General features: G+C 40.6%; 1 protein-coding gene across 1 annotated transcript in view; it reads right to left on the bottom strand.

Annotated features, from left to right (window-relative positions):
* The window catches only part of LOC103917975 (kinesin-like protein KIF1B), a 110,763-nt gene that overhangs the window by 18,918 nt on the left and 78,906 nt on the right, over positions 1-12,939 (bottom strand). Inside the window, exons 39-49 of the mRNA XM_009325203.1 lie at positions 8,608-8,722; positions 7,920-8,053; positions 7,331-7,392; positions 6,472-6,617; positions 5,986-6,101; positions 5,152-5,275; positions 4,665-4,736; positions 3,909-4,030; positions 2,980-3,129; positions 2,281-2,473; positions 1,538-1,656 (exon numbers count right to left, since the gene is read on the bottom strand). Of these exons, the coding sequence (XP_009323478.1) occupies positions 1,538-1,656; positions 2,281-2,473; positions 2,980-3,129; positions 3,909-4,030; positions 4,665-4,736; positions 5,152-5,275; positions 5,986-6,101; positions 6,472-6,617; positions 7,331-7,392; positions 7,920-8,053; positions 8,608-8,722 (1,353 nt within the window). The remainder of the gene's footprint in view (positions 1-1,537; positions 1,657-2,280; positions 2,474-2,979; positions 3,130-3,908; positions 4,031-4,664; positions 4,737-5,151; positions 5,276-5,985; positions 6,102-6,471; positions 6,618-7,330; positions 7,393-7,919; positions 8,054-8,607; positions 8,723-12,939) is intronic.

The raw sequence follows: 12,939 nt of genomic DNA, 5'->3' as shown, positions 1-12,939 counted from the left end.
ACTCTTCACCTGCAACCCCACAGCAAGAGTTTAAAGGCAGATTACTCTAGCCAGCCCCTCTTGGTTTGTTCCCTATCTTTTTCCAGCTCATGCCTTAGCCTGTTGGACCCTGGAAACTCAAAAACTTGCACCAAGTCCAAAATCCAGTCTCCCCAGATAGATTTGTCCAACATCAGCTTTCAACAGTTTAAATTAGCGGCTGGATCCAGAAAGCCTGAGGAGCTACTGAAGTTCCTGGCTGGGTAATGTCTACATAGAAGAATTTACCTTTCCCTGGCATTAGAACTTTGTCCTGAGGGAACCAATGACTACTGCCAAATCACAAATTGAATGAAAAACCTGCAGCAGTCTAGACAGACAACAATGGACAGTGGGACAGACACCAAAAACGTCAGTTGGACTGGGAAAACAATTGTTATAAGAAAAAATAAATAACTTTTTTTTTGTTGTTTTTAGAGTCGTGCATAATCACTCAAATTTTTTGAATTTTTTTTTTCTTTCTCTTTTTGTTTGGCCACATGCTACTAGTACGATTCTTGGTACAAATGAAAAGAAACAAGGTAGGGTTAGAATACCTAGAAAATGTGCTGAAGGAGTTGGGAAGGTAGGGGATGTTAAGCCACAGGATTACATACAGAGAAACCGTCAAGAATCACAAAGAGAAAATGAGAGGTAACACTATCTATCAGAAGGTGAGTTAGGGAGAACAGATGAGAACATTACATGGACTCAGTACTTCAGCTGGCCCGTGCGTCTTCGAGCCAGTTTTGACCTGCGCAAGAAAGAAGTAAAAAAAGTATTTGTTGAATTCTGGAAGTTTATTTTTCTTCCCTCCCCACAGTTCGTCCACCCTTTTTTTAAAATCCTTTCATATAGTCCTAGTTTACTCCACGTGTTTAGAAAGTAAAATGTATCAAGGGCTATAATGAGAAAGACTTCTCACTCTACTGCTGTGCTCCTTTAAAGGAAGACGGGATCTTTTAAGGACTGCACCGTTAGGAAATTATTTGATGCTGTACAGTAATAGCTTAGTTTTTAATTTATTTTTTTTTACTGAAAAGAAGAGCTACTGTAGCGTAGCAAGATCTCTCCAGCAAGCAGGGGATGTCTGTGACCTGTGCTAAAGGGAAGGCTTCTAGAGAAGTTCAAAAAAGGGAAGGAAATGAGAATTTCTGCTTTAGCTCACAATCAAGAGAATGAAAAGGCAGTCCAGACCCGCCTGCACAGAGGCAATAAGAAGCTTTATAAATTTGTAAAATACCAATACAAGGAAACCATTTTGTGGCCTCCAAATGTAGTATTGCATGAAGCATACCACACATGTTCGAACTGGATACATCTGTCAAGAATGTCACAAGCCAAAGCAACAGCCACTGCATTTCCTGAAATACAGGGTTTGTTTGGTTGGGGTTTTTTGTTGCCCACTCTCCTCCCTCCTTCAGTTCACCCATCTTGTGAAATTCTTCAGAACAAGATTAAATGCTGTGACAAACTATCTGCCTCCTGCAGCATTGTCTGCCCAAGAACTGCCTCTTACCGTATTGTGCCAGCAAGAAGTGGATTGAAGGCATATAACCAGTCATTCATGTCTTTGTCATTGATGGCCTGGAGCAGGACCCCACGATGCTTTGTGCATACGCCAAATGTGTTGGGTGTCTGGAATATTAAGGACAATTTAAAATACTGAAGTCTACAAGCACAGAAGCTGATACACACTTCCTCTCTAAGGAACAGTTTGCTATGTCACATTCCTAAAAACTACAAGACCTAAGGTCTTTCATTTAAGTTTCACTGGTCATTTCCAGGATATTATTAGTCAGTCAAATGGGACATCTACAAAATATAGTTTTAACTCATGAGTGTGGACTTTAAAAGCTGCTGAGATGGACTAGTAAAGTTAATTTGATTCCTTGAAGGATGTTTGTGTGTGTTGGTTTTGGTTTTTTTAAACAAAAAACCAAATCACACAACCCCCAAACACCACACAAATGAAACTACAAAAATCAAACACACAGCATCACGGTACCAACACATGCTCATTAAACGAAATATGATGCGTAACAGCAGTCATTTTCAATCTCTTGTACAACTGTGTCCAAAACATAAGAAGCCCTGAACAAACTGGGAACTTTGTGGGCAGAATCATCAGATGCCAGACATTTCTCCAAGACATAGATGCATTTTCCTCGGAGCAGAGATGACACACAGGATGGTATGGATGCACTACTACCTGTAATGTTCCTGCTCTACAGGTAAACAAACAATAGCTCTCAGACTGACCTTTACCATTGCCTGTTGATCCTCACTGTATTCCACCTGAGCTGTGGATAAGTTTATGATTCCTCTTTCTACAGGATCTTTGTCACTGTTGTAAATAAAAACATAGGGACGGCGAACCACCACAAAGTGCTTGGCCCAGGAGCTGGAGAGTGGCTCCTTGAAGTGGAGGTATCCTTTCTTTGAGACCACAGAGCTGGAAACAAACAAACAAAACCAAACCCACAGATAAACAGGAATACATTTTCCCCTAAATAAGACACCTACTGAGTATCCCTATTAACTGCAAAACACTGTAAAAGACACTTGGTCCTTATACGTTTTGTCTGCAACAGTATTACGAAAAAGTTCTTCTATATCAAGCTGAATTTTGTCTTCAAGAACTATGCAAAAGTCTGACAGAACGAAGGACCCACAAAGATCTCTACTTCAGTAAAATTCAGCCATGGTTTTGATGATAACAGACATTATATTTAAGCCACTGGAAATCCTGTTCATTAAGTAGATGCAGGGAATGACTGCTACAGAGATCAAATGTCAACACGACTCTCATCAATCCTGCCTCCATCATACAGAACTCTGCAGTTCTGCTATCACCTGTTTAATTTACCTTCCTCAAATGGGGCAAAGAAACTACAAATCTCAGAAAGCCCTTGTGACAGCTCTCAGGAAGCCATGTTCACACTACAATAGGAAACATACCCTGGTCTAATTTCCTCAATATCAGGAACGAGGTTTAGGAATTCATTCTTTCCAGCTCTGGCAAGATAGGAAGTTTCTACTGTAGGAATTAGCTGGAACTGTTCCACCTCATGACAGGGACTGGAGGCACGAGAATTTGCTTCTGGTGTCCTTTAAAAAAAAGCGGAGAAAGAAAAGTAAATCACAACAAACCAACTGAATCTGACAATGGAATTTAAAGTGCATCTACAGCCTAGCCTGTCTTACAAGTTTCATCCTCTGGTCCAGATTTTTTGTATGACATTGGGATCCTTTTGTACAATAACAAATAGCATTTCCCTTGAAATCTGTGGAATAAGACTTATAATAACTGCTAGTAAGTTGTTTCCCCACTACTTCTCCCTCGTTTCTCTTGCCAAACACAGTCACAACACAGACATATGTCTTACTACGGTTTGATGTAAAATGCACTACTTTGTCAGCACTCCTCCTCTCAGGGATGTTAAACCTGAGAAGGTACAAATCACATCTTTCACTAAGTAGTTATTCCTAATTTAATAAAAAATATCTTCTATACATACAGCTGAGAAAGATAAACAGGGATTACTGGCCGAACTGGTTTATTCTGGGTTGTTGTTAGTAGGTCTTTTTAACAGACCTCTGAAAAAAAACTTGTGGACTCTACACGCTGAAGATGCACTGGTCACTGGAATGACAAATATCTGACTGTTCTTTCAGCACAAAAAAACCCAACCCCAACACTTCAAAAGAACAAAACAGGCAAAAATAATTGTGCAGAGTGATTAGAGAAGATAAGGCAAGGAGGCTGATACAGAGAAAGTAGGGAAAAGGAAGAAAGGGGGAGGGAAAAAAAAAATCAGGTAACATAGCAAAGACAGATTCGTGAAGCACTGAGAAATAATGTTTTTCTATTAATACCCTATACTTACTTCTGATCAATTGAATTGCATCTTGAATCCACCAGAGAAGGGCAGGTAGATGAAGGTGTGAGGGTAGCACTGCTGAAACTCGACACTGATGGGTCCCGCCCAATTGGAGAAATGTCCGACAACTACAAGGACGAATACAGGCAAAATATTACAGAGGAGGTTTTTTTGTAGCTAGTGTTCAGTCCTGGCTAGAACATGGCACTCAGCACGCGGAAGGCTCAGAAATATATAATAGAAGAAAGGTATTTCTATCAGCCATTTCCCTACTCAGTAGCCAAATTTTTTCACACAACCATCATAAACCCATCTGGGGGTGAAAATACAATGGCACTTCTGTAGACACAGCTTGTCATTAACGTCCTACACTTCTGATTATTCACACCCTGACTTCCTCAACAGAATATTAGACTATCCAGTTTGCAACTTGGTGTCCCCCTGTGCCTACAGTCAGAATTTTTAAAAAAGCCAATTTATCCTTTTATATAGGGAAAGTCTATGCAGGGAAAGATAAGAAGAGCGCTTCCAGTCTGCTAATAAACTAGAAGCTATACTATAGTCCAAGTTCACACCATTTCTAATTCCTGCGATAGTCTTTGGAACCTGACGCTGAACAGCCAAATGCTTCCAACAGACTGAAAATAAAGAAAATTAATATGAAGTGTTTTGTATCTTCATAGTATCAACAGATTCCACAAACTACAAATACATTGCTATTGTGCTACAAATATAGTGTATTGTATTGAATGAAATATTTACCTTACAATCACTGATGCTGTTGTACACCTGGCTAAATTCCCGATTGAAAGTATGAGTAAGAAGCTGCAGACACTAAGATGGGGGGAAAAAAACAAGCCACACAGAAAAGAATTTTACATTTAGATTTTCAGAGAAATTTGAACACAAGAGGCAATTTGCCAAGACACACTTGGCAGCTCATGAAAGAACATACAAATTCTAAACAGCTGTGAAAAATCCCAGAAGAAGAGGGGAATAATCACTTCCCTTGATAAAATTCAAAAGTTTCATTTACAGAACTACTAATGAAGGGGAATGAGGTATAGCCATAGCACAAACCTAGCCATCAGCATTGGCTGGTGAGGATGGATGAACTCACTATAGAGCTTATTAAAATGAAACTCACACAATACTGGATATTCACCATGCTATCTGAGAAGCTCATCATTAATCTTTAATCATCTTTGGCACCTCAATTTAGACCCATGATGCTTTTCTCATGTTATACCTTGGTGGCCAGCTCTTTCTCCCGATCCACCAGGCTCTCTATATCTGCTGAGTCATAGCCACTGCTCTCACTGGGCGTCACAGCACTCTCAAATGTTGTAGTCGAAATTTGTGAGGAAATGCTGGTGGAGGTACTGAGGGTTCCACTGCTCAGACTGGGAGACAGTGAGTCACTCAGGGACTTGGGGATGCTGTCACCAAGCTTTTCACGAAGCAGAAGGAAATGTCGGGTTTTTTCCACCTAGTAAGAAAAGAAATCAGTTATCATCTGCTCCAGGATGTTGCCTATTTTACAGGCACTGAATTCTTATTCATTCTTTTAAGATTCATACCAGTAAACATTTTCCCTGTGGAGAGGAGTTTACAGTGGCACTAGAAATTGAATCAGCCTTCGCTGAATACACTGAGATTCTGAGCTGAAGGTTCTACTCAGCAGCCAGCCACACACTTTCTATCTTCTCTGTCGGAGAATTTATTTAAATCTTGAATTTGAGAACAAACTCCCATTTGGGAACCTGTTCAGCTCAGGTGGTCTCACAATGGGTAGACTAAAGGCAAGTTCAAAGGTACAGTTGTGCTTTTTCTTTCTTTTCCCTTCACTTCCCCTGCCTCTTTACTCACTTCTCCAGTTTCTCCAATTCTCTCCAATTCCCATTGATGCTCTAGAATGAGGCTGTCACCCCTGGGCCTCCAACCTGCCAGGTTCTCTTCTCCTCGCACATATGCCACAGATGTATCCAGGACTTTCCTCCTCCTCCTCTGCATTCCTGAGCAGTAAAAAATGGGCGTCACAGCACTCTCAAATGTTGTAGTCGAAATTTGTGAGGAAATGCTGGTGGAGGTACTGAGGGTTCCACTGCTCAGACTGGGAGACAGTGAGTCACTCAGGGACTTGGGGATGCTGTCACCAAGCTTTTCACGAAGCAGAAGGAAATGTCGGGTTTTTTCCACCTAGTAAGAAAAGAAATCAGTTATCATCTGCTCCAGGATGTTGCCTATTTTACAGGCACTGAATTCTTATTCATTCTTTTAAGATTCATACCAGTAAACATTTTCCCTGTGGAGAGGAGTTTACAGTGGCACTAGAAATTGAATCAGCCTTCGCTGAATACACTGAGATTCTGAGCTGAAGGTTCTACTCAGCAGCCAGCCACACACTTTCTATCTTCTCTGTCGGAGAATTTATTTAAATCTTGAATTTGAGAACAAACTCCCATTTGGGAACCTGTTCAGCTCAGGTGGTCTCACAATGGGTAGACTAAAGGCAAGTTCAAAGGTACAGTTGTGCTTTTTCTTTCACTTCCCCTGCCTCTTTACTCACTTCATGCAGCAGCTCCAGTTTCTCCAATTCCCATTGATGCTCTAGAATGAGGCTGTCACCCCTGGGCCTCCAACCTGCCAGGTTCTCTTCTCCTCGCACATATGCCACAGATGTATCCAGGACTTTCCTCCTCCTCCTCTGCATTCCTGAGCAGTAAAAAACAACATAAGACATGTTAAAAACATAGCCAGAGGGAAGCCACTAAGAAACACTTACCAATTGGCAACCTGCAAAGAACCAATGCTTCTGCTGTTTGGCTGGAAATATACAAGGCAATGACTTCTTTAACAGCAATCACACATCCCAAAGAGATTTGATTTAGTCCAGCTTTCTTCATTCAGATATCTTCTATGGACCATAATATAATGCAAACTCCTGTTCAGTCTAATTCAACACAAGAACTTCAATTGCTAGGTCTTAGAGGAAAAATATACTGATGCTACATGAACTACATTCCTTCCAAGTTATCAAGCTTGCATCAGCTATCAGCAATATCTTCAAAAGACCAAAAGAAAACTCTATTGCTGCAAAACCAAGTCTCAGCTGTGTTAGTTATGAGCCATGTATTATGCCCCCTAAGTCTATGATCCATGTACATGCCCAGTTTCCTGATATACCCATGTCAGAAAATGTAAAGTTTTCAGTGAATCCTTGGTTCACCAATGGTAAACACAGACCCAAGTAAAAATTAAAAGCCTGCATAAGTTTTTTATGGAATAGCCATGTTCCATCGCTTCTGTGAAACACAGGAACTGCTTCCCATCAGGACAGAAGCGTTTACTCCGTTCTGCCTATGAAATTTTCTGCAATATTTCAGTTTACAGCATCTTTATCACTTGAACACCCAGCCACTGCTTACCTGGACTTCCTGTGTCTGCCATTTTGCATAAACTTAGTTCATAGATCCCGGTTACTCGATTGCTATTCACAAGAAAACAGAGGAAAAAAACAAACCCTATTATCTTCAGAAATAAAGTGCGTTAGCTTTAGTTAAGTGGTCCCCAAATTAGAAGTTTAAGTATAGTTGTTCGTTAGAACTACATCTGAATTCTAACCTTGACATAGAATAGCCAGGAGAGACTGCAAAGACCTCTAAAAGTGGCATTTCCCCCATGTTCCTCCCCACCCCCCAGTAGACTCAGAGAGCAGCTGCTGCAGTAAATTCCAGGTCAGGATCAGGGTAATCTATGTGCAAGCTTGAAAAATGGATCTCTCTTCCCAACTGTTCAGTCAGAAGGCTGGAAAAGGGGTCAGTAAAGAGAGAAGCCATCAGAGTTTCACTGAAATAAATGCAAGCAAGAAAGAATGTTCAAAACCAGACTGGAGAACTAGATAGACTTTCAAAGAAGAAATAAAGAAAAACTAAGCTACATTCTCCCCATGCCCTCTAAGAGAAAAAGCAAATGCTGACATAAGATATCGATACCAAAATTGGTAACTGAACTTACGAATCTGGAGATTTGGAATAACCACTGCCAAAGAGATTGCGTAGTGATCGTGGTGGGGAGATCTTGGCATCTCGTGAGTAGAAGACCATACAAACATCCTTTGTTATAACAGCAGGTTGGATGCAGTGGTCAAGCTATGAGAAAAAACAGTAAGAATGAGTGGCTACAGAGAACTATGCCAAGTGATACTGCTTCCCTATTTTAGTGGGACAGCTTTTTGAAATTTGTTCTTGTTTGGGTCTTTGGTGAAGGGTTTTCATGTGTTTCTGTGAAAGAGAACCGTCAACTTTCTTCATGCATCTTGCGGGTTAAACAATTGTACTACACAAAACAACAGTGTCTTGCACGCAAAGCCAAGAGCCAGGCCAGTGTTCGTAACACTACATAGCAACGTTCACTGATTTCAATGGATTTTCAGATACAAAGACAGATAAAATGAGGCACAGGAAGATAAGAGATCACCAGTTTCACTTCACATTGGTTGCAAGGCAGTAATACCTTGACAGCAAGATGTTAACTGTGAGTAAGTTTTTCCACCCTGTTCTCAGAAAATGAATAAAGACTTTCACTGGCTTCAGAATTCAAAAATCACTTAGTCCAGTAAGTATTTATCTCGGGTACACACTGTCTGCTGTCTCAAATAGTTATACTTGAGTCACAAGCAAAAAGGAAGGCACAGGTGTCTTACCTCCAGGTAAGCAGAAAGGGTCATATATATCTTCTCTCCATACGGTGTCACTCGATTGAGGAGAAGGGAGTTATGCAAGGAGCTATCCCAAACTGCTTCAAACCGATAGAAAGTCCTGGAAAAAAATAGAGTAAAAGTTCAATAGTAAAAGTTCCTCTGCATCCCTCTCATCAGTCAGTGTAAAGCATCTCTCTCTTGACATCATCCACTATGACTGCTATTGACCTCAGTGGCTTAGACAACAAATACGTGAAGCAAAGACCTTCTCTTCTTTCCCAAGACTGATTACTTCTACCTCAAATAGTGTGGCATAAGAGACGATTGCCTGTTATGAAAAAGTGTCATTTAAAAGAGAAAAGAGGAAATTCAGAAGAGAACAAAAGCTGTCATAACACTACAGGGAAGTCAGCACTAACGAACAGTGTTTCTAAACAGACAGAATTCCTTTCTGTTGCTTCAGGCCCAGTTCAGCACAGCTGGACCTTCAAAGTGCATGGGAAGATTCTTTTTTATAAGCAACACTCATTCTACACCGTATTTCAGGACTAACATATAGCAACAGAAGAGATCCCTCTAATACTTAGTCATATAAAACCAGCAGCTTCTGACAGCAAATCAGAATGATTGATAGGTAGGGATAAGTCCTATATTCAAGCGATAAAGACTTCTTTCTATGCCCCTACTAGCTTCAAGTAAAAACTTGCAGATCTAACACAAACTTTTCTAAGAAGTTTCTTCAATTTGGTACATGGAAAGACAGGAGCTGAAAGCTCCCACAGTTCTACCCCAGCAATCAGGAAAGTTCATCTGTTCAAGTAAAAAGTGAGAGACGGCTAAATCATCAACTCTAAAGTCACCATTACACACTCTCCTCTCTAGCAGGGGCTTAGGGAAATGAGCTTTCTCCTTTCTCACAGGTAGAGACTGATTTCATGTAGGTTCCTTTGGAAAGAAGTCCTATACTCTTATTCAGTAATACAGCACGCTTTGCAGTTTTCTACACTGGTAACAGAAAAAGAAGGTATTAATTCTTCATCACCTCCATATAATTTCCCTCCCAAATCCCCTTGCTGCTGAGGTTTTCCACCCCATTTTGAGTCCAAATGATGTGGTACTGAAAGCAAGAAAGTCCTTCACGTATATTATTTTTTTAAAACAAGTTATATCTCTAAAGAGCTTCTGTACTGATGCCCAAGGCCAACTCAGAAAAATAGAAAATTAAACCAAAGACAAATGACAAAAAGCAGGGTGGGGGTGGAAGGAAGAAATAACAAAAACCAAAACAAAACAAAAGGAAGCATGAAACAGCCTAAGAGCAGACGTATCAGAAACAAAGAGTTCTGATCTCAAATAGAGTTCCCAAGAATCCCCTTTTCCTGATAGCAATTACACAATTCTGAGCCAATACGTTGAGACACCATGAACTGTGCAGTCAAGTAATATAATTTGAGAACATTGCTAAATACTGTTTGCATTTGAAGTAGCATACTTAAGAAATTACTTCTAAATGTCTCGCTTCTATTAAAATGCTACAGGGAAACATATTTTAAAGGCTAAGTAATTGGTAACTTTAAAAGCACTGTAATGTAATAATCCTTACTTGAGTTAGATTAGGCAAACAACACAGGCTGTTCTCTAACCCTTTACAAATCCGTGTTGAGTCCCTATGTTTTAATCTTTCATCATGTCTCAGTTATGAGAGCAATTTTTTAAACTTTTAGCAAGCTCCAGATCTACTACCTGGGTGGAAGAAAAAGTAGTAAAACCTGGTTCTCCACAGATGGGAAAGCCAGCGTACCTAACCCCTGAATCAGCTCTGCACCATTTGCCAAACACAACTTCTCATCACGAAGAGAGAACACAGGTGTAAACGTTCATCGGTGCAGAACTAAATGCCCCTCTTTAGCAAAATGATGATTTTTGGATGAACACCAAGTTGACAGTTGACAAGCTTCAGGACAGTTACTCTACCGGATTTTGTCTAGCCAGGAAGTTAAATATACACAGTCTTGCTTGTCCAAACCAGAACTTGCTACAATAGTTATAGAGGGGGACAAAAAACAGAAGTGAGCAAACTTCTTTCAGCATAGCCAACAGCGCAAGGAGGAAAGTGGAGCACAGAAGAAGCAAAGCATGGAAAGCAAAGATTAAAGGCACCAATGTATAGTTAGAACTGATTTTTAAGTGAATTTTAGCATTATTGAAAGGTGGTGAATTGAGAGCATTGAAGACTCAAGTCTTCTCTTTTTCAAAGAGGCAGAACACAGAAAGGAGAGTACAAATTGTCCCAGATTGTGCAGCCACCGTGCTTGGCTGTGATCCAATCTGGAAGGTGAAAGAGGAATCCAGTCTGAGCAGCTACTACATGTCTCGCTTCTCTGCCAACTGGTGAACTAAGAAGTAGCAACCACATGGTTAAATTTCAGATGCAAATCCAACCTAAGAACACAGGTTGAATGCCAGTCACATGGCAGCCACTGCTTTTTGTTCAGTGCAATTCTGAGCTGGAATTTCAAGTAACCTAATCATTCAGTCCTAGACTTTGTACTTCAAACATGGCAAGCATTACAGAGTCAGAGACAGTAAGAAATTCCAAATTTAGTTCTTTGATACAGAACAAAGGAAGAAAATAGCAAGGACTACAAACAGGGACTATATTCTGATGGCACATTTTGAGAATCAGAAAGACTGAATGAAGGAAGCTCTCTCTTACATGTGAAGGAAAGTTTACCTTCACAAGTCTCCCACTGAGTTGTACCTGAATAAACCCCTGACACAAAGGAGGAGGAGGAGGTATACTACTTCTGGAAGAGCTAGGAGGCGTGCTAACAGAATTCAGTAAAAGCTAAAAGGGAAGTGGCAGCAATACAAATGGGACATAAAGCATTCTATTTTCAAGAATCTTTATGTACAAAGGAAGCAAACAGAAAATACCTAGGCATATCCTTATCAAGAAAGAGCCTGTAAAAACATAGAAAGAGCTTCAGTTAGTGCAGCCAAAAGCAGAACAGAAAAGCAACAGCTTAGAGGAACAGAACAAGTGGGCTTAAAAAAAACAAAAAAAAACAACAAAAAAAGCCACCCAACACAACAAACCACAACCAGAAAACAAGTTTGCAGACAACAAGCAAACATAAGACATATCCCTTAGTAGGGCTTCAATCCCACTCCATCCCTCTGCCATGCACTCATCGTGCAACTTAAGCCTTGGCATTTTGGTAAGAGATGGTCAACAGCTTCACTTCACTCACACTCGTCCTTCATCCAAGCAGCCCACCTAATAGAAAACTACAAAGCTATATAGGAATTTCTTGAGATTGCTAGAGAACAGAGTATAGGGCTTTCCAACTGCAAAACCAGTAGTATCAGACTGGAAACTAGCAACAGTCCCCTTATGTTCCAGTTACACTGATGCAATTTAGCGTAATTCAAACACACTAAAAGTAAAATACCCACTTCTCAGTGGGAGGCAAAGAATAACTGCTAAAAAAACCCATCACTGTGTGCATTTACAGGCACTGGGTGGCAGGAAGACATTCAGCTGGTAGGAGCAGTGTCCTGAATCCACCTTTAACATCGCAGTGGTATTTCAAAGTCCAAGCCTCTAACGGAGAAGGAAGAAGCCATTTCAGCGCCTAGAAGGATACCACCTTCAGCATTCAGAAGCTGCAGTGGAGATGGGCTCCAAAACAATCCCCTCCCCTCCAGAAACACTTATTCAGAGTTAAATTTCAGAGATATTCCTGCTTTGCACCAGCTAAACAGAGCCACGGAGTGGTCAAATGACTTGGCTGATGTCAGAGTAGGGAGAGGCTGTGCCTGCAACGCAGCATTCTGCTTCACTGCCCCTTGTTGCAGACACCGAAGCAAAACAATGTGGAGTCTGACTGATCTTTACAGCAATGCACCCTAATGAGGAGACACACGCAGCCAGAAACTTCTCAGACAGGGGCCCTGCTGTTGTCCAAATGACTGCAGTTACATGGAACAGACACCCCCTTATTAGAACTGGAGTCAATTTGTGATACATCTGTATAAATCCACAAATTAGGAAGTTTAATTTACAAAGCATGGCTCTTGCTTAAATTGTCACACGCTTGTTCCAGGAATAATATAGGTATGTACACATCCATAAATATATCGCCCAAGTTTGCCCTTGAACTTCAATGCTGTATTCTAGCAACAAACCTTGATGTCAGTTTAAAAGTTCCTGGTTAAATTCTGAGACTCCCTCAAGCTGTTTCTTTCCATCCTCCCTTTATGGTGCTTACAAATGGAAAGTAATTCCAATGCATTGTCAAGAAATCCTCCGTGTAGACCAATGGACTTCAG

The sequence above is a fragment of the Pygoscelis adeliae genome, unplaced genomic scaffold, assembly GCF_000699105.1.
Source record: "Pygoscelis adeliae isolate BGI_AS28 unplaced genomic scaffold, ASM69910v1 Scaffold36, whole genome shotgun sequence".
Classification (NCBI taxonomy): domain Eukaryota; kingdom Metazoa; phylum Chordata; class Aves; order Sphenisciformes; family Spheniscidae; genus Pygoscelis; species Pygoscelis adeliae.
Note: the sequence above shows the minus strand (reverse complement) of the source record. Positions and strands in the feature narration are given on the sequence as shown.